This window comes from Nilaparvata lugens, chromosome 2, assembly GCF_014356525.2.
Source record: "Nilaparvata lugens isolate BPH chromosome 2, ASM1435652v1, whole genome shotgun sequence".
NCBI classification, from domain to species: Eukaryota; Metazoa; Arthropoda; class Insecta; order Hemiptera; family Delphacidae; genus Nilaparvata; species Nilaparvata lugens.
This window is the reverse complement of record NC_052505.1, coordinates 85,102,868-85,124,729: the sequence shown is the minus strand read 5'-3', so window position 1 is coordinate 85,124,729 and position 21,862 is coordinate 85,102,868. Positions and strand designations below refer to the sequence as shown.

Genomic DNA, 21,862 nt, shown 5'->3' with positions numbered 1-21,862 from the left:
GAATAATATAAGGATGCTTGAATTCTTCTTATTTTAAAATTCCTATCTAAATAGGTACTTAAAAGCTGATCCAGTATTGCATAGAAATCTGTAAAAACTTTTAGTGACCGTTTAGACATTGATTTTAGGAAATACTAAACTTGAATCACCATCTTGCATTATCAAACTTGAATCAAATAAACAACTTATACCGAAATTTACTTATTTATGAATTATGAATAAATTATAATTACGTCTAATCCAGTATTGCATTGTAATTTTGAAAAAAAATTAAATGTACCGTTTTAGAAATTGATTTTAGGAAATACTAAACTTGAATCACCATCTTGCATTATCAAACTTGAATCAAATAAACTTATACTGAAATTGAATTATGATAGAGTATTTTAATAGGTCTAATTGATTTGTTTATTCATTATAGGAATGACTAGTACCCTCTTTTTACTTATGACACTTGAAAAAAGCATGAGTAGGTACTCGAAAATACGATGATTTTGTTGTAAAAAAAGTGAAAAGGTGGTACTAGCAATAATTTCTGTAATAATTGATATTTGATTGTAGGAGCAGCATTATCGAAACGGCAGCAATGGCGGAGGCGGTAGCGGCAGCGCGGAAGTGTTCCGCGAGCGTATGTCGGCGCGGATGGCGGCGCGACGCACGCACTTGCACGCGGCATGCACGCGTCTTGGCCTCCTCCTGCCCGCCAACGACACACTGCATCGGCCCAACCCTTGGGAGTTCTTCATCAACCGCAAGCACCATCTCATCTGGTGCAACGTATTCAAGGTAACCTTCTATTTAAATACACATACTTTATAGGTCACTATTTATATTCAAGGTCATTACTTTCAATTTCAATACACTTTATAGGTCACTATTTATATTCAAGGTCACTTTCAATTTCAATTTTCAATACACTTTATAGGACACTATTTATATTCAAGATTACAACTTTCAATTGCAATACTCATTATAGGTAAATATAATTCGAGGTCACCACTTTCAATGTTCACACACTTTATAGGTCACTATTTATAATCAAGGTCACTACTTTCAATTTCAATGCACTTTATATTCAAGGTCATTATTTTCAATTTCAATACACCTTAAACTTTGTATTCAAGGTCACTACTTCGAATTTCAATACACTTCATAGGTCACTTTAAAAGGCCACAACTTTAAATTTCAATTCACTTCATATTTAAGGTCACTTCTAGCAATACACTTCATATTACTAGCAATTTTAATACACTACAGATTATAGATTCAGTTGTTTAAACAGAGTGTTTTAAACCAACGAGCCTCGTGAGTGCTGTCCTGATATAAAAATAAAGGAAGGAAGTTCAGTACACATGGATCCACCGATGCTTTGTTACCAAGATGAACATGGCGGAATATTGCACATTTTTATTAAAATTTTCAATTTTATATCATAGTAGTGTCCTAATGAGGGTACTGATGATCAATAATTCTCAAGTGAAACTCAAAAATAGTATTCAGAGGAGCTTATTAGCTCTTTGAATGGTTTTACTTCACTTAACTTACTTACAGTAGGTACTTTACTTACTCTACTTTTCTTGTTCGTCACAATTATTAAACTGCATTAAGGGAGCAACGATCCCACAGTATAGACACGTCAAAGTTTAATTTTTACCTTTAAATCCAGTTAAAGTTTACCTTTAAAACAGTATTTTAATTGACTTGTTATAACTTGTGTGTGAAGGCTTCTTACACCCCACATTTATCCGGTACTGTACTTGAATTCCAGTACTTTGAACCGTTAAATACAGTACGAACTTACTTTTACACTCAAAGTTATTACTTTATTCTGGTTTACTTTGAGTAAATCATTTTACTCACAGATTTTATTTAACTTACTTCAAGTTATTACTCTACTTTTAATGGGTTTGTTTTATGTGTGAAAACAGATGCTAATCAATAAGTGCACAACCTCAGATAGAAGTGAGATAAAATATATCAACCTTATATTAAAAAAAAAAAAAATCAGGACACGATCAGAAAATGACGTTGTAGAATTGATGTAAAGTAAAATGAAAATACAATACTTTTTGAAACGTCAAGTTTTATCAGGCTATGCCTGTTGTCTTCACCCAATCCTATTATATTAAGCGAGCAATTTCTGTATTTTTATATCTGGTTATTTATATTTATTTATGATTATTTATGTTCAACGGATCTCGAAAACGGCTTTCACGATTTCCACGAAACTTAGAACATATAGTAGGTTTATGATACAAACATTCGATTGCACTAGGTCTCATCCTTGGGAAAACTCGCTGAACGACATTAAAAGGATAATTCATCCTTGGCTGAAACAGCTGAGACTTTCGTCGTCTGTGGATAGTAAAAAAGTGAATGAGTGAGCGAGTGAATAAGTGAAAAATCAAAATATCACATCCCAAAATTCATAAGATGACATATAGCCAGTTGTGAAATATAAACACGATCATTTTTGTTCTGTTTATCAATAAATAAAAATAACGAGCGAAGCTCGGTGCCCCGATATTCATATTATACTGTAACAATGATTTGTGATTGTCAATGGAATAAATAAATAAAATAGCTACCACCACTGCTAAAGTTATTTTCACACCTAGTGTAACGTAGCTAGAAATACATCTTCGGAAGACGTAGCCATCATATCCCAATGTTAAATCTGATAGGAAATCAGAATTATTATGCCTTCTGATATAAGGGCACAATGAAGTTCATTTTCATTTTTGAATATCAATGTGTTTGTTATGCAACGCAATTTATCTTTTGTTTAATATTTCTTATGTACTTGATAGTTGTTAGCTTATTATTCTCATCTTGTTGATGATCTTTTTGCTAATGATCTGTAAATATTGTGAATTGGATTGAATAAAATTTGAATTTGAAATTTTGTGACTATTTGTTGAATGTTTTTAGGCGGCATCTTCATCATGGATGTACAATTTCAACATTCTAGCCGGGTACACGCCGGCCTACCTGCGTCGCACCAACACGGTGGCACTGACCCTGGCTCGCCGGCGCTACCCTCGGCCAAGCCTCGCCCAACTGCGCCACGCACTCAACGAGTCGCTCGCCTTCCTCGTGGTGCGCCACCCCTTCGAGCGCCTGCTCTCCGCATATCGCGACAAGATTCAGGGCGCTTGGCCCAACACGCCGCACGAGAAGCTCGGACAACATATTGTCAGCATGTACCGCTTCGCCACAACCCAACAGGTTAGGTTAGGTCAACATCTTCCTATTCATGATCATCAACCACTAATTTATAATGGTGTTATTAAAGTAATGGGGATAATTCCCACTATTAAGTATTGCTTTATTCAATTAAATTGAATATTTATAGCGTTGATGTACCCTGTTTATGTAATCCTTCTATTATATTCGGTTTTTAATCAAATCAGATTCAAAATTTCTAGTTTATTTACTTCTGTACTGAAATGTGGACTCAAATCAATTCAAGTGGATAGCATAACCCATAATTTTTATTCATTCATAACTCTACCTTCATTGCATCCCATCATTCATCCCATCACTTAGGCTTAAAATACTTCTAGAAAGTCGCCTTTGTAAAATAATAAAATAAAATAAATAAATATATATTCTATAATATGTTGCATTTTTCTATGTAGATGAAAAATTCAATTTATAAAACTATTTTATTTAAATATTATATTTTGGTAGTTCATTTTTATGTTTATTCATAGTCAACAAACGATTTGGCAAACAGTGCAACGGTGGAAAAGGATAGAGTTTGTCAGATGACAGACAAGGAAAGTAGACCAATGTGAATCAGATGTTGACTTAGGCCCATATGCAGATACTCGGTTTAACAGAAATCCCAGCTGTTCGTTTAAACCCCGAATGAAACACATTATGACAAATGCATCCATATCTACAAGTGAACGTGGTTTAACTTAAGCGTGATGTTAGCATATGGTCCTTTACAACATAAATTATTTATCATTATATATATAATAAATAAATGAATCTGTAATAAATTTCACAGCTATCAAATATATATATATATATATATATATATATATATATATATATATATATATAAACAGGAGACACGATATAAATAGATTGAAAACACTTAAAAACTTACATTAGAAATGGGGGAAATTTTCGGAGACTGAGTCTCCTTTCTCAACGGAGCACAGACTGCAGTTTTGAATCCAACGGTCGTGTGACCACAGAGTACGCACGGAGACTCAATTGTAGCAGCAGAGACCACAGACGGATGGAGAGAAAAAGGGTACAGATTCAGGGGACATTATGGGGTATTTAGGGGGCGGTTACAAACGGGATATTTAAGATTTGAGTGAGTTATGAATAAGGAAAGGTGTAGCTTATGAATTGATAGAAAAGAGGAGATTTAAAATTAGAAATCATAAAAGAATTAGACTAAAATTGGAGAAAGGAATGGTCAGTCTTCATTCCTTTCTCCAATTTTAGTCTAATTCTTTTTTGATTTCTAATTTTAAATCTCCTCTTCTCTATCAATTCATAAGGAATGGTCAGTCTTCATTCCTTTCTCCAATTTTAGTCTAATTCTTTTTTGATTTTTAATTTTAAATCTCCTTTTTTCTATCAATTCATAAGCTACACCTTTCCTTATTCATAACTCACTCAAATCTTAAATATCCCGTTTGTAACCGCCCCCTAAATACCCCATAATGTCCCCTGAATCTGTACCCTTTTTCTCTCCATCCGTCTGCGCCGCGTAATCTGTGGTCTCAGCTGCTACAATTGAGTCTCCGTGCGTACTCTGTGGTCACACGACCGTTGGATTCAAAACTGCAGTCTGTGCTCGGTTGCTCGGTTGAGAAAGGAGACTCAGTCTCCGAAAATTTCCCCCATTTCTAATGTAAGTTTTTAAGTGTTTTCAATCTATTTATATCATGATATCGTGTCTCCTATATATATATATATATATATATATTATATATATAATATATATATATATATATATATATAATATATATTTAATCTAATACTGATAATATAAATTTGATTTATACATTTTGAAATGTATATACTGTACTCCACGCAAGGTGAAGCTGATTTATTGTGAGGGACACCCCACCAAAAAATGTATTCAAATATAATAATAATAATAATGAATACTTCAAGAGGCATAATGATGTGCTGGCATACTGCACCAGGACCTGGCATTAAGGCATAAGTTGATTGTTGAGAAAGTCCCTTACTATCAATATGCTCTAACTTCAATAGTAGAAAACAGTATCCACACGCTGTATTGGGACAGATCTGTGCTGACTGACAGAACGATTCCACATAACAGGCCAGATTTAATCCTGATGAATAAGCTGACCAGGGAAACAGTCATCAGGGTGCCTCAAGAAACATGATCTACTTGATGCATCAGGCAGTGATGCTCAACACTGTATCAATGGTTATGGCATTCTTAAACCTAGCAGCAGAATAATTCATAAAAAGTCTTGTCATAGACTGATTTTGATGAAAAACTCACATGGCAATGTGATGAAAAATGAAAATAATAATAATCCGATTAAATAGTGTATTATACCTTATTCCTAACCTTATACCTAACCTAACCTAACCTAACCTAACCTAACCATAATCATAGCATGAATTTTAGTCACGGTATCTGGGAGATATCTTACTGAAAGAAACTAGAGCTGGCAATTTTCCTTTTAGGCTACACTAGAAACAGTAGCTCAACTTCGAGTTGACTTGAATATTAATATATATTAAGGTACTTTCCACATAGTTTACACATTGGATGAACATTTTTGTTCCAGGATAAAAAGTCAATGAAATCGAAAAAGTCCTACAATCCAAGATGGCCTACATTCTCGGAGTTCGCGCGCTATTTGATAGACGTCCATAGGAAAGGCGAAGTTCTCGACATGCACTGGACTCCAATCATCGAGTTCTGTACGCCGTGCCACATCGAATTCGACATCATTGCCAAGTTCGAGACACTCCATGTAAGTAAATTCCTACGCCGGCGCCACACTCTTCCCGAGCACGAGAGTAAGGATGGCTACTATGCCAGTATTGTAATTTAAATATTCAATTGAATGTTCAATATTTAAATTTAAATATTTTTCAATTATTAAATTTGGACATCTATACATAACGAAATAACACACATTTTCTATGTATGTCTATGTCTAGACGACATGCAGTCAAATATTTCTTTAACTTCATGCCGTGTTTAAATAAATGGAAAAAAGTGTGTTAATATCGCAGCTCGGAATGGATCGAGAAACCATCACAATGAAATATTCGCTTGAAGGAGCTTGCTTGAAAAGTAGAGAGAAATTTGAATTGATAAGAAAATTTATTGCTGGGACAAAAAATGTCAAAATTGTTAACTCTAATTTGATAGAATTTTTTCCCCAAATTTTAAGAAAAATTCGTCACCACATTCTCTTCAATCCTTTAAGTCTTAGAGCTCAATTTATTTTCATAGAATTAGTTTCATTCAATGTTCAATTATTACACTTTGAGGATAATGCAAAATATTGTTTTATTAACACATGGCGTATAATGATCATTTCTACTTATCTTAATAATAATGTTTAAAATTATAATTTGGTGGCAATGCTTATATATTTTGATTAATATTGGTAAGTTGTCTGGTTTTTAATTATGATAAGATGAATTTTATTTCCTGTTCTAGGAAGACCAAAAATACCTGATAGATTTAGCAGGCTTGGGACACATTATAAAGCCTGAATGGAAGAATCCTAGTAAAGGAAGAAATACGAAAGAAGTGATTAGCACATACTTCTCTCAGCTAACAATTCGCCAAATGATACAACTTTACAACATCTACAGGTAATACGGTATCCATTATTAAATTTATTAAAATTTAAAATTATTATTTTAACAACAAATAAAAATCTAATAATAGGCCAACTGTCAAATTAAGATCATGCAGAAAATCTGTTCTTTGAAACCATATTTTTTATTAATATTTGATATCGATTCATTATTTCCTTGAGTTGGAAACCAAAAATGTTAGAGTGAAAAATGTGAGTTTTGAAATTCAACCTTTTCTGTTTATACAGGTTCAAATACAAGAAATGTGTCTCGATCTTATTTCTTAGTACCGTATTGTAACCTATCTTATCAAGTAACACATATTCTTTTGGAATTTATAGGCCCACAGATCAAAGTATCTTGTATCTTGAAGATCAAAGTATCTAAATCCTTCTGACAGGATTTATTAAATTCGACAACACAGTCGATGCAGAGTCAATTTTAATATATCCAGTCATATAGGCTTGATTGAAAACATTGAAATTCTGCACAATTTGACAACACTGACATATTCATCTTATTTAAGTAGTATAAAAAGTATTAATGACTCTATAAAATGGCGGTCTTTCATTTTCAAACATTTCTAAACCATCGATCTCTCAACCAGACCTCAGTGGGAACACCTGTAAAGCATATTATTGACGTTGGTGTTCGAAAATATGAAATTAAATCGATCAGGTCAAATCCTAAATACATCTACCTATTGTACACCGAATATTTGAAAATAATTAAATAAACGTTTGAAGTTTCTATTTGGGTCGAGCTTTCTTGAATAATAAATAATTAGCAGAAGGTGGAAAATTATTCATTCGAAATATATTTTGGGATAGCATACGTCAATGTGTTTTCAATTCACAGAAAAACTTTGAAAAATATTATTGGAGTTGCCGGAGAAAATTATGAATAATTTCAAATAAAACTTTTAAAACTATGATATATTTTAGGATAGTTTAAGTAGCGTATTCTCCCTGAGAAGTTTCACCCTGAAAATTTCTTGTGATTGTAAACCCACATTAAACCATATTTCAATAAATTACGGCTATTTGTTGCCAATTTCATGAACAGCACAGCAAAATTTTGTCGTCAACTTGTAGAGATCCTTGTTTCCAGATTGGTTTGAAAGTAAGTATAATTGCTTTTAATTACTCAGTTCCCGACTTCAGTCATCATTTTGGATTTGTCTCTTTTCACTTTACAACATAGCAGGTGACACGTGCTTCGCAAGGGTCTAAGTAAAAACTTTGTAATATACGGTAGCTGAATTAATTTAAACAATTAGATACGGGGAAACCCTAATTGCATTGCAATGTGATACAGGCTTCCAAAATTACATACTGAAAATCCCTAACATACTTCACCTACTGAAATCTTTAACCTTTCGGCAGTCGCGCTGTTGTGAAGAGTACAACAGTGTCAGTTTTTTTGCTGCACAAAACTATTAAATGGGGTGGTGTCAGTGAATGAGTCACCAATGCATTCCAAAACTTTCCCCCATCACTCCACTGAGTTGCAATATCAACCGAGCAATGGTTCAGTCTTTAGGTGCCATTTAGTCGCGACAGTGCATAAGTCGCACTGTGCATAAGATAGGGAAAGACTGTATACGGGGACAGTAAACGAAACAATAACACAAAATTGATAGCTTTGCTTGATGTACCTTATTGGGCTATGAAATGGTAACCATCCAAATTTTCATAGGCGTAAAATAAACCAAGTAGATGGAAATAGTATATTTCGCACCTAGGGCCGAAAATGAGATATTTCCGGCTCGAAATCGGTTTTTAAGTCCGAGGCCGTAGGCCGAGGACTAGAAAAGATTGAGAGCTGGAAATACATTTTTGCCCATGGTGCGAACGCTATTTTTCGCCACACCCAAAAAAAACTTCCCAATATATAAGAATTAAAAAATAAATAAAATTCAAACAGCCTATTTTGATAGTTTGAATCTTGGTTATGACAACTTTTACTGTCAATTAATTTCAATATTAATAATTAATAATTTACAATAATCACCATATTTTTATACTATTAATATTAGGCGCGAGCTTTGCGCCCGGTGCAATATCATGGATAGATGGATGAATAGAATTTTCATTACTATTTTGAAATAATGTGATGAAAAAATTAATATAATTGCATATTTCACAGTTTTGTCTCAAAATATATCTAAAAAATTGATTGAAATATAAATTACGGTAACTAATATAAAAAATAGGTATTAAAAGTCGAAATTCATCGACAAAAAAAAAGTCATTGACCGAGATTCGAACCTAGATCATGTTTGTTATTCACTGAGCTTTGAGTTCTGACTGATGTACGCCTTTACGCTCTCGGCTATTCCGTACTGTTGAACGTTGAGGCCTGACTGATAACCCTTAGCATACACGTAATACTGTAATACTAGACTTCTAAAAAAGTTTACTTCACTCCTAAAAAGCGTACCGTACAACAGACTTTGGCTCATGACTTATATTATTAAAATTAATATTATTATCTGTCTCACAATAAAATTTTCACTCTGAATTAAGTCAGATAACGTAGGCTATGTAGGCTACTATAATAATAGAGTATAGCGCAAATTTGAAGCCGGTTTGCTGGCATTTTCACAACAAAATATTGCTCTGAAAATAGTTAAATCATAGAGAAAACGTTCGAAGATTCAATCTTGAGTGGGCCTAATGTTTTCTCTATATGGTTTAATATTGCAGAAAATTATCTAAAAGTTTTAATAATGAATTACGGAAAAATTACTAGGAATTTTTCAGTCAAGGCTGAGTTTCACCAGTAGGCTTACCTTAAACTTCAGATCTGTGCTGTATTTGCTTATTATTATTGTTGATTGTATTGCATTAAGAAGTGGAATTCGATAATAAAAAAGAAATAAATATTGATACAATTATTGTACTTTGAATTCAAATTCGATTCTTCACTTTCAAATACTTGCGATACGTACCTTTCTGACAATGGACAATGTAGCCAACATTATATTGTTCAGGCTATGGAGATATATCATCGTATTCTATTGTTTGATATCAAAAACACAATAATAAATATTAAATTATGAAACAGTAATTTATAAAATATATTATTATAGACATAATACCGCGATTCACGATACATAATTATATAGATTATTACAGTCATTATGAGATTATCTCTCTATGATTTTTGTGAGATCGGACACGATCAGCTGTTATTCAAGGTCATTTTACAGCCCTAGGGCCGTAAAGTTTTACCGGCCTGGTCGGAAAACAATCACTTTCGGCCTCCATATGACGCACGTAAACCAGCTCATTACATCCAAGTGTGGCGAAAAAGTAATTATACAATTAATTAATATGTTTTGACAGTAAACATAGTACTTAACACTTGGAAAATTGGAAGGTTAAGGAAGACTACCAAAGTCAAGGTTAAGACTATACCGGAAGGTTGAGGAAGAATATGAAATAGGCCTATAACCATCCTTGGTAAAGTGAGAATCAATATGAAAAATTTTCATGTTAAACAGTCAAGTAGTTCAGACGTGATGATGCGTCATTCATGAATTTGTGTATAAGCCAGTTCTTCCCTTTATTATAGCATAGATTACAAATATTATCATCAATTCAGTTTAGACAAAATGATGATATATTTCATGATAACAAGAGTTTGCTTTCTTAGATCTTCTTGAACAATTCTGTATGAATGGGTGATTGAGATAAGTTTAGATTAGAGTTCTTTATTTATGTATCTATCTATTGGCCCTTTAGAGCGAAAATGGCACTCACTGACTGACTGACTGACTCACTCACTCACTCACTCACTCACTCATTCACTCACTCGCAGAGCTAAGAATCTACTGGACCAAAAACGTTCAAATTTGGTAGGTATGTTCAGTTGGCCCTTTAGAGGCGCAATAAGAACGGATTTGGAAAAATTTCCAAAGATACGCCCAAAATCTGCATTTTTCCAGCGTTTTTTTAGCTTTGTCATTTTTATCGAGAACAAATGAACAGAAAATTTTCAAATTTAGTACAGAAGCTCAGCTAGGGTGTAATAATGTTGTGTTAGAAGGAATTTGCAATAACGTCAAAGATACGCCCAAAATTGGCGTTTTTCCAGCGTTTTTTGCTTTTTCTCAGATTTATCGAGAACAAATGAACAGAAATTGTTCAAATTTAGTACAGAAGCTAAGCTAGGGTGTAATAATGTTGTGTTAGAAGGAATTTGAAATAACGCCAAAGATACACCCAAAATTAGCATTTTTTTGCGTTTTCTCAGTTTTCTTCATCAAGTAATAGACAGAAAATGTCCACATTTTAGATAGAGGTTTAGGTAGGGTCTAAAAATGTTGTGATGAGGTGACTTTAATATTTCATCAAAGATACGCCCAAAATCAGCGTTTTTCTCAGCTTTTCTGCGTTTTCTCAGTACTTTGACTTTCTGATAGAATGGAGCATGCTCAAAGGAAAAATGCAGGCGAGCAAAGCGAGCCCGCTGATCTCATTTCTGGACGATCCAGTCGGGGGTCCAGGGGGCGGAGCCCCCTGGCTAGACGGATATGGCAAGCGAAGCGAGCCTGACGGCTAGTGTTAAAATATTTACTGGCTTATACACTCTTCTTCTTCTTCATCTTTGGCTGTGCCTTATCCCATTTAAATGGGGTCGGCATTCCTTCCTCTTAGTCTACCTCTCCACAAAGCCCTATCCAATGTTTCCTCTCTCCTCCAACCACTCATTTCAGCAAGTCAGCAAGTCAGCCGCTATTCTATCTCCTCACCTCATCCTAGGTCTACCTCGTCCTCTCACACCATCCAAAACCAAATCCTGCACTCTTCGTCCAACATAATCCTACTCCCGTCGCTGTACATGCCCAATCCACCTCATCCTTGTCTCCTGCATTTTCTTTCCCAGAAGTCCAACTTTTACAGTGCCTCTGATCAATTCATTTCTTATTTTATCTCTTCTTGTAACCCCACACATCCATCTTAACATTCTCATCTCAGTCACTTCCATCTTTCGTTCCTGTTTCTTTGAAATGGGCCATGTTTCGGTTCCATACAGCATAGCTGGCCTCACAACTGATCTATACACTTTTCCCTTCATTTGACAATTCACTCTCTTATCACAAAGAACACCACTCATTTTTCTCCAGTTCATCCATCCACAGTTTATTCTATGCTGTATTTCCACATTAAGCCCTCCATCTCTCTGTACACTTGAACCCAGGTACTTGAAATTTGCAACTGGTTGGAGTTGGTTTCCTTCAAGCTGTAAGGGTAGCCCATCATTGTTTCCCAATACCATGTTCTCTGTTTTTGATCGGCTAATTTTCAGTCCCCTTTCCTCCAAAGTCTTCCCCCAGCTTTCCAGCCTTTCTTTCAACTGATCTTTGGTAGGTTCACAGAGCACGATGTCATCTGCAAATAGCATGCACCATGTTGCTGGCCTCTCGACTACTGGCTTATACACTAATTCACATTAAATGACGGTATAGCTAATTATTCAACGAATTTCACAAAGTATAGAAATTAATCAATGAGAATGAATATTGAATGCAATCAGAATAACGATAATACTTTTACTTTTACTTTTAACGATTTTACTTGATTAACTCGCTAATAACTGTTTTGGCTCTTTTTTCAGGTTTGATTTTGAAGTTTTCGACTACTCTTTGGACGATTACACCCGAATGGCGAAGCTGGAGCCGTCTAGTCCCACTTCTTTACCTTGATCGTGCCTCAAACAGAAGCTTATGTGATAATTTTTAAAAGATTAATTGTTACATAGTTAGTCCGATAAGTCACCTAGCAATAAGGTTTGTTTAGTATGAAGATACAGTGGTAAAAAGATTGTTAAAATTTCATAATCATCGAGAATAGAATTTCCTACAGTAGAATCAATAATTGGTACAGATTATTAAGGGGGTTTCATTCATAGAAGAATAAATTCTTAAACACTAAGCCAGAAGGCTGAGTGAATTACAAAAGTCACTATTCATATCGGAGTGTAACATTGAAATAATATTGAATCATATTAACACCAAGTTCTTAAAATGTATGAATTCAGGGCTATTTTCTAATTAAATTGTATTCTTGATCTATTAATTTCAAAGGGTACCATAGTTCTCTTTTATAAACACCAAGTTATCAACAAATTTTTAAACGAGCAGAAATTAGACAATTCAATCCAGTATTGAGCTTATTCTTGAAATTTTAAGATCTATGAGCCCTTAGAATTTCACAAATTTATAAAACATTATTGTATTTTACGAAGTTTTAGTGAGTTTTAATTCAAACTGATAATGTTTATGTGATACTCATACATTCCAAAATATTTTGAGAAATACTAAATCAATGGAGCAATGAATGGATGAGTAACTTACCCTAAATTTGAAAACTGAAAATACATTAAATTCATATTTTCATATTTGCTCCATTGGTGAAATATAATAAAGAGTAAGTAGGCTACTAAATTTTCAAAATATAATGTACATTATTTTATTACTTATTCCGATTGTTCGTATTTTGATGAATGTCAAACAAACAATGCAATACAATATTACATTAGAAGACATTTTTAACCTTCCGGTAGTCGCGCCCTACTCAATCACACGAGCAGTCGCTTGTTGTAATTTTTACAACATCCAATTTTCCAAGTGTTATGCACTTTGTTTACTGTCAAAAAATATTAGTTATTTGTATAATTACTATTCCCATCTTATTGGATTATTTTACGCATATAAACATTTGGATGATAACCATTTCGTAGCCCAATAAGGTACACCAAGCAAAGCCATCAATTCTGTGTTATTGGCTCGTTTACAGTTCCCGTATAGTCATTCTTATGCACTGTCGCGACTAAATGGCACCTAAAGACTGAACCATTGCTCGGTTGATACCGCAACTCAGTGGAGTGATGGGGAGAAAGTTTTTGAATGCATAGGTGACTCATTCACTGACACCACCCCATTCAATAGTTTTAGGCAGCAAAAAACTGACACTGTTGTACTTTTTACAACAGCGCGACTGCCGGAAGGTTAAATAATTCGATTTCTAAAAAAATAACAAAACTATTTTAACAAATTGAGCAATAGATAGCTTCCATTCAAAGTGTATGCCATCACTCCCCCATTTGATACAACGATGCTCTGTGGAAATCAGTAGGCCTACTGTACTCAAATCTTCCTTAGGTTCCAAAATATTAGAAACGAGCTTCGTCTATTATCAATTTTTCACTGATAAGTAGAACTGATTTAAGAAGTTTCATTAAAGATCAACAATAGAATAATTAAAAATAATAGATAGATTAGGCTCAAAAACTTTTTTCTTTAATTCCTTGACAAAAATTGGCGTTCTACTTTATACAAATGTATGTCGAAAGCCATATTTAGGGCAGAAAATGAATGATCTACATTTTCCATTGTTTGAAGACGATTCCTATCTCTGAAAATAAAACCTAGGTCCTAGGACATACTCAAGCTGTTCAAGAGTACATACTGTAGAAATGGTACTAGTTGATAAAGTTTATAAAGCTTTTAATATTGAATTCATGCATTTTCGACTGATAGCTTAAATTTGAAACAGTTACTGATAGGGTATCATATTCTAGGAATTGATTGTACTTTTGCATAGAAATTGACTAATTGCGATATCTTAAAGATAAATATAGAGTACATAAAGTTAAAAATCAAGTAGCAAAACAATCAGAATTTGAAATTAGATCCTTTAAAGTGCTTATCTTATCATTCGATGAATTGTATCAGAATGTTGAAAACTAAATATATTTTATTCAATTAAAATAGTGCTAGGCCTATATAAACGTTGAAATTATAATAAATCATGATCGTTAAAATAAGAAAGTGAAAACGTATTCTCGCCTTTCAAATATAGGCTATATTGTTTGAATAGAAGTTTTGATTGAAAATGCTATTCTAAGGAAATGTTGAGATAATGCATTTATTTTCCACTTGATTGTTTTTTTAAACCTGTACTTCATAGACGCGAGGAAAAACTTTGGTACAAAAATTAATTAAATTAGATAAAGACTATCCAAATTAATTACCTAAACAAATCTGTTACACGTGTTTTCTACCACGGGTTTCTGTTAAAACAAGAACATCAACTTCAAATTCAAGACAGAATATAGCTTCATCAAAAGAGTTAAATCATTTGAGAGGCTTGATATAACATGGAAACGTATAAGATGAACGAAAAACATGATAAGACACCAAAATTATCATATCAAACAACGATGACCGAATCTAAAATGAATACAACACGTAATAGCATTTTATTTTTAATATGAAGATTATATCATTTTGAGTAACATAGTGAGATATATAAATTTATTGCTTTATTGTTTTGCACACTCACTAAGTTTTCCTGCACTTTGTTCATGATTTTAAGAATGCCATTGAGTGCCGTTTGCATAGTGCCCGCTAAATTTGTGGCGTTTGCAGAGAAAATTCATTTTAAACTGTATTATTCAATATTGAATATTGTTTGTTATAATATAATTCATTTCAAGCCACCACCTGATTCAATTCAGTTTAAATTTCAACTGTGCAAACGGCCACAATTGTCACAAGTTTAGATGATTTTATGCACGATATTTTATTGGTTAGTTTTGATAATGTTGAAAATTGAATAATGATTACCATCAATAATACCAATTGTTTTGCTTTAAAAGAACTATCAATTAGTGAAATAATGCAAATAATTGTGTACATAGTGTAAAAATATAGAATTGTTGAAGAGTTTATTAAATTTGTTAGTATTTGTTAAAATAATGAAAGTTTTATATTGTTTGGTGTAACCCATTCCACTAAGTAATATCATAGAGAAACAATAGCGTAAGTAGATATCCAATGGTATAGTGCGTTTATGTAGCAACTTTTACTGTTATCTCAAGCCGATTATTGTAGATTTTTACTGTTTTGACCGGGTAAGAATGTATGAACGGCACAATATGAGAGACTACCAGCGTCATAAAGCTTCACGGTAAAGAACTACGGGGACTATCAGCTTGAGATAACAGTAAAAGTTACCATGGGATATCTATTTATGCTATTGTTTCTCTATGGTAATATCTGCTGATTGGAAAAGCAGAAAAAATAGAACTACGTTTATCAACTAAGTGAGAGACTATCTCCAAAAAATGGGATATAGAGGATGGAGACAATTAACAGAGGACCGAGAAGCGTGGAGAGCTGTAGTGGAGGCGGCCAAAGCTCATATTGGGCTGTAGTGCTAAAGAAAAAAAAACGTTTATCAACTTATATTTATTGGTAGACAGGTCTTCCCAATACTTTACCTCATCCCTCAATATTTCAATATTGAAATGAAACATTTTATTCAAAGACTTAAATGAACTTCACATCATTCTATTTTCCGTTTCTCTATTTCATCTCGAAATTTGATCCCTTGTGTCCACGTTAGCACAGTTCCTGATCAGATATTATAATAAATTGAGATTCAAATACATATTTGAAGATTACAAACAACTAAAAAGTTCAGCTATAATAAATATTCTTCCACATGCAGCTTCAAAAATTCGTACTAGAAGTCAATAACTATACTTATAAATTATGAATCTTTTGATAAAGTTTGGGGTTTACTTACAACTGTGAAGAGTTCAAAACGGGGATACAGATCAACCAGCATTCCTCAAGAGTTCTTTGCCAAATATTTTCTAGTTTCAGAATTCCACTGTTGTTTTCAGTCATTTTATTCAAGTTGCCAACATCACAGCTCTGGAATTTGAATAGAAGAATTCTTCAAGTTAGGGAGGAGATTATCTTTGTACATTAAAAATTTAACAAAGGATTTAAACTTTTTACTTGAATTGGGAAAAAATGATCAGAACATGTTCTAATCAATCAATCAATCAATAATTTCATTCAATTCAACACAATATACATAAAAGATTCCAAAATACAAAACATCACAATCAAAAATAAATTTCGAATAAAATACAAAAACAGGCTTCATGGTGGGGTGTGCTGAAGAGAATCGTGTTGATATTAAATTGATTTCTTCCATTGAAACAGTCTACTAATAGTGAACCATATTGAACAATTTTTAAACTACAACCTCATGAATAAAATAGAAATCCAAGCACCCTTTTAAAAATTGTTTAATCACAACATGTTTCGGCTATATGATGCCATTATCAAGTGATTGGAAAATAAAATCACTTATTTTCCAATCACTTGATAATGGAATCATATAGCCAAAACATGTTGTGAGTAAACAATTTTTTAAAGGGTACTTGGATTTCTATTTTTATTTATATTCAAGAGTAGCCATAAAGAAAAAACTACAACCTTAGTTTATAATAATTATTATCCTTTCAATAACATGTAGGACATATGGGATGGGAGAGTAACATAATTGTTGGAAGCTGTTCATGTGATCATTAGGTGAGAATGAGGAAATGCATTTCTAATGTGGATTGCAGATACACTAATTTGAGTGAACTGCAACAACTACCAATATAGTATAACATTGATGAAAATGAGAATGATATCCACATCTGACATGAAATATTGTATAAATATTCTAAATTAAACATCTAAAGAAATTATCACTGACTTTGATCACTAATATAGTAGAACATTGATGGAAATGAAATCCTCATCTGACATGGAAATTCCATGATGGAATATTGAAGAAATATTCTTAATCAAACATCCAAAGAAAATTTTACTGCCTTTAATAACTCATCTGCTGAGAATGAGAAAATAGAAGCTATTAAGGTGAGCATTGATTTTTTTAGGGTACGAACAGAAAGGTCAGGTTGATGTTTATGTTTCAGTGCATGTCAACAGTCAGGTCGATGTTTATATTCAGTTTATGTCGCAATCGCAATCAACCTTCATTTGACACAAGCACACATTGTTAAGCATGGAAGTGAACAGAACGGTTAAGACTTCCAGCACGATGACATCCAAATGTTTTTGCCAGCTGGTTTGTGAAAACTATCAAAACCAAAAGCGGAAGGAGGGTTTTCGTTTGTACGGATCCGCGTTCGGCTGCTTATGCGATTAGTCAAAATAGCAACTTTCCCAAACAATAAATCGAATCTATTTTTATTATATCCATTCAGTTGATATCGTATACAGTATTAAAATTACTGTTATATTAAATGGAACGACGTACGATACCGACTGAGTGAATACGATACAAATAGATACGATTTATTGTTTGGGAAAGTTGCTATTTTGACTATACGCCGAACGCGGATCCGCACAAACAAAAACCCACCTTGAAACAAGACCCACTTCTTTTGTTCGTACATTTCTGCCTAATTTCACAAGTTTCAATAATTATTGTATGAAAAACTACTTCTAAGTCCATTTATTACTTGCCTTTCAGATCCTCATCACCATGCGAGGATGTGGCGACCATCTAAACGTTATCATATGTCATGCATAATGAATTTGAAAAGCCATAATAACTAAAAATAAATCTCGACAATTGAAGAAGATATTGTGTTATATACAAGATACAAGGTTGGGATATTGTGGAAGATACGACGGTGATTCAATAAGTAACTAGGCAAATTACTTATTTTCAAAAACGGCTGAATTGATCCATATGAAACTTTCAGGACATGAAGTCGGCAACCTTGCGATGACATCTGATCAGTTGTTCCACCGTATTTTGTAAACATAATCAAAAATTGACTCAGTTAACAATGGCGAGTCCACTTGAGAACTGCACCGTGGAAGAACAAAGTACTGTGCAGATTTTTAGTCGCAGAAGGTGAGAAAAGTAGTGAAATCCACAAAAGAATGTTAAAAGTGTACAAGGACCATTGTTTGAATCGTTCAAACGTTTAAAAATGGGCAGAAAGTTTCAAAGTGACCGTACAAAAGTTTGTGTCAATCAATGCACGACCAGTCAAATAAATTCATTTGGAAAGAAAGAAAGAAAGAAATATTTATTGCCAAAATCATTAAAGAAACTTTACAAATGTGGAAAATATAAAAATTTTCATATATAATACATTGCAAAAAACTTAAAATTAAAATATTTTCCATTTAAAAATCGATTATATATTATTGTCATTGGCGTTACCAGCAAAACTAAGTAGTTTGAGCGATGGCAACGAGTAATCAGTCAGCTATAATTAGTGGCTTGAGATTCAGTCGAAAATAGAAAAAATATAATAAAGAAAAAAGAAACACATGGAATGTATGAAAAACTAGAAAAAAATAAAATTTCAATCCAAAAAGAAGATTTATTTATCTATTAACTTCATTAACAATCACAAGTCATAATTATAATATATAATATGATTGGGAGAAGACAACAGGCATAGCCCAAAACTTTCTTCTCCCAAATTTTTACAAATAAACGTTTCAAAAAAGAATGAGGTTAAAATTTTACTTTTCACTTCAAAAAGTCCAATTTCCACTTCAAAACTAATGACTTCATCTTTCGAATCATGCATTTATTCGTTAATTTGGGACAGTGGGCGTATCACTGTTTGTGAAGTTATAAGTGGAACAGTAAACGCGAGTGTTGGAACTGTCCATAAAATTATTCACGACAAGCTACAGTACAACAAAACTTGTGCGAGATGGGTGCCTAGACAACTCACGGACGCTCACAAAGAAACCCGGCTTCAATTCAGTCAACAGTTGAAAGATCGGTATGCGACTGAAGGAGAATGTTTTTTCAAAATAATTATAACGTGTAATGAAACATGTTTCACCACTATGAGCCAGAGTCAAAACGACAGACAGTCAAATCTGATCACGGCACGTTGTTCTTCCGCGGTGCAATTCTCATCTAATATTAATTAACATTAGTTAACATTAATTGTTAACTGAGTCAATTTGCAATTATGTTTCCGAAATACGATAGAACAACTGATCAGATGTCATCGCAAGGTTGCTAACTTCATGTCCTGAAAGATTCATATGGATCAATTCAACTGTTTTTGAAAATTAGTAATTTGTCTTGTTACTTATTGTGATGTACCAATGATTGTACAGTCCTCAAAATACACAATAAACTCATTCATAGGCTAGTATGAGAACGAAATAATTTCTATCACCGTAAAAACAATACAATCTTATCTGAGGTAGATAGATGACTGTTATCTAACCTACAAAGCAGGAAATAAATCAGTAATTGCATACCTTTCAAAAATTTGTCAATGGAAAAAACCGTATATGTTTGTATGTTTATGGATTGGATCAGTAAAATTATATTTGAAGGTTAGTTTTGAAACAAAAACATAACCCTAAAACAGACCAAAGCTAACTCGTTAACAAGTAGCAAATAGAGAAGGCAGTTCGACTAAAGATCAATCATAAAAATCATATATTATTAACTTTTTCATTTTTATACTTTCATTTCTATGCCAAATAGGCCCGAATATTTATTTATTGAACTATCAAAAAAATATACTTGTTAAAAATATATAGACAAATTAGCTTAGCCATATATGACGATTGAGGGTCGATATTCTAGCATATAAAAAATCATATAAACAAAAAAAGGAAGAAATATTTATTTATTATCGTGTTCGTTATTGTTATAAGCATATATATTCTTATATTATGTCTACTTTATTTTATAAAAGCATGTCTATGTTCTAGAATCATTAGCTATCCACCGAAGCCAATTTTAAATGCATATCATCATAGACGAATTCTATTATTTATTTGTGTATTATTATAATTATAAAAACTAAATGATAATTTGGAACAACTTAAAATCAGGAATTTCGCCCTATTTAAAAGCTTTAAAGTTGGACACAGTGACACCACCCATTCAGCGTATTGGTTACGTCACAGAATCGGACCGAATTAATATGTAAATTTGGCGAGATAAAATTTGAAGAAGAAACTCAAGTGAAAATTAGAAGAGGAAGACTCGAGGCCATTTTGCAAGGATCATCGGTAGGAGGCAGACCTAGTCCACGTACCTAATTGCTCAAAAGCTTTAATTTCTGTTTAATGTAATTCAATCTTCGTTTTTCTGTTTTAAAAAAAGTTGTTCCAAAGTTCCTATAATAATTGTGATACTAAGATTTTAAATTTCATTTAAATAAACCCCGAAATTATATTAGTGAAGTCTGTTCAACATTTTTTCGCCACGTGGAAGGATCCAGCCGGAACGATATATCTACGGCCGAATGTATTTCGAAAACCAAAAAACGGAAACAAAAGTCTACGTAAGTTATTCGAATATATAAAAGGGGATCCCCATAAATCTGCGAAAATTGTACAGCGTATAAATTCGTTCATTTGGAAAAGTCACGACTATAGTATTAAGGGTACATAAGTTATCATAATTAATTTTCTTAGTATTAAATAAATTTAAATATCCAAGCTGTACTTAGCCAAAAGGTCTATTTTCCTTAGGCGAAACCACACCCTGAGAATAATTTTAATTATTAATTTGTTCTATTCTCTGAATCACCATTTTATATTAACTTGTTTTTTCTTGTTTAACTAGTTCAGTTTATGACCCTTTCCAAAGGGCTATTATCCATTTTATTTTGTTTAATCGAAGAGTACCGAACTTTTTATATAATATTTATAATTTAAAGATTCAAATCTGCTGTCAACCAATCTTCATTTTGTATCTATTGAAAGTCATAATTTGTATAATCTGTTCATTAATTTATTCAATATTTGCTGTAACAGTTTACCTCTCAGAATATATCCATATTACCATTTTGTTAAACTGGGTTTACTTCATTATACCTCCAAATTCGTTCTTTCTCGACTGACACGTATTGATCTTGCAGGACACATCCTGTTTTGCAATAGTCAGACATTAGCGAGTATAGTATCTACCATTAGACTATTATTTCTTCTGGTGGTAAATGGTGGTCGATTTTCTTATCAAGTAATAAATCTTTTTATTGAGAGCATTCCGCAGAATCAAATAATAAATCGACTTCCACTAGCCTACCACACCGAGGTGAAGTGAATCCTGTATTATTAGCCGATCAACGTCGCAAAGAGAGGTAGTAGATCGTATAGACAACATTAGAATTAAACTCGGTACTCGAAATATTTACTATT

At 33.0% G+C, this 21,862-nt stretch overlaps 2 protein-coding genes across 5 annotated transcripts in view; one reads left to right on the top strand and one right to left on the bottom strand.

Moving 5' to 3' along the window:
* Positions 1-21,862, bottom strand: part of LOC111045043 — a 34,569-nt gene that overhangs the window by 252 nt on the left and 12,455 nt on the right. The window contains exons 5-6 of one of the 4 annotated variants that reach the window (XM_039421955.1): positions 16,434-16,564; positions 3,130-3,250 (exon numbers count right to left, since the gene is read on the bottom strand). In XM_039421955.1, coding sequence (XP_039277889.1) covers positions 3,235-3,250; positions 16,434-16,564 — 147 coding nt within the window. In that variant the 3' untranslated portion in view covers positions 3,130-3,234. Of the gene's footprint in view, positions 1-3,129; positions 3,251-7,426; positions 7,455-16,077; positions 16,259-16,433; positions 16,565-21,862 lie in introns of those variants that run through there. The other 3 variants (XM_039421956.1, XM_039421954.1, XM_039421953.1) reach the window with 3 other exon arrangements.
* LOC120348813 (carbohydrate sulfotransferase 11-like) lies at positions 566-15,606 on the top strand. The gene is made up of 5 exons (XM_039421957.1): positions 566-786; positions 2,932-3,228; positions 5,802-5,990; positions 6,689-6,846; positions 12,457-15,606. Exons 1-5 carry the CDS (start codon positions 631-633, stop codon positions 12,542-12,544), a joined length of 888 nt encoding a protein of 295 aa, XP_039277891.1. The 5' UTR covers positions 566-630; the 3' UTR covers positions 12,545-15,606.

Bases quoted from the DNA above. Each gene is read 5' to 3' on its own strand.
- LOC120348813 (XM_039421957.1), top strand. From the start codon at position 631: ATGTCGGCGCGGATGGCGGCGCGACGCACGCACTTGCACGCGGCATGC. The intron at 787-2,931 runs GTAACCTTCTAT...GAATGTTTTTAG, and splicing joins TCTGGTGCAACGTATTCAAG to GCGGCATCTTCATCATGGAT. The intron at 6,847-12,456 runs GTAATACGGTAT...CTCTTTTTTCAG, and splicing joins CAACTTTACAACATCTACAG to GTTTGATTTTGAAGTTTTCG.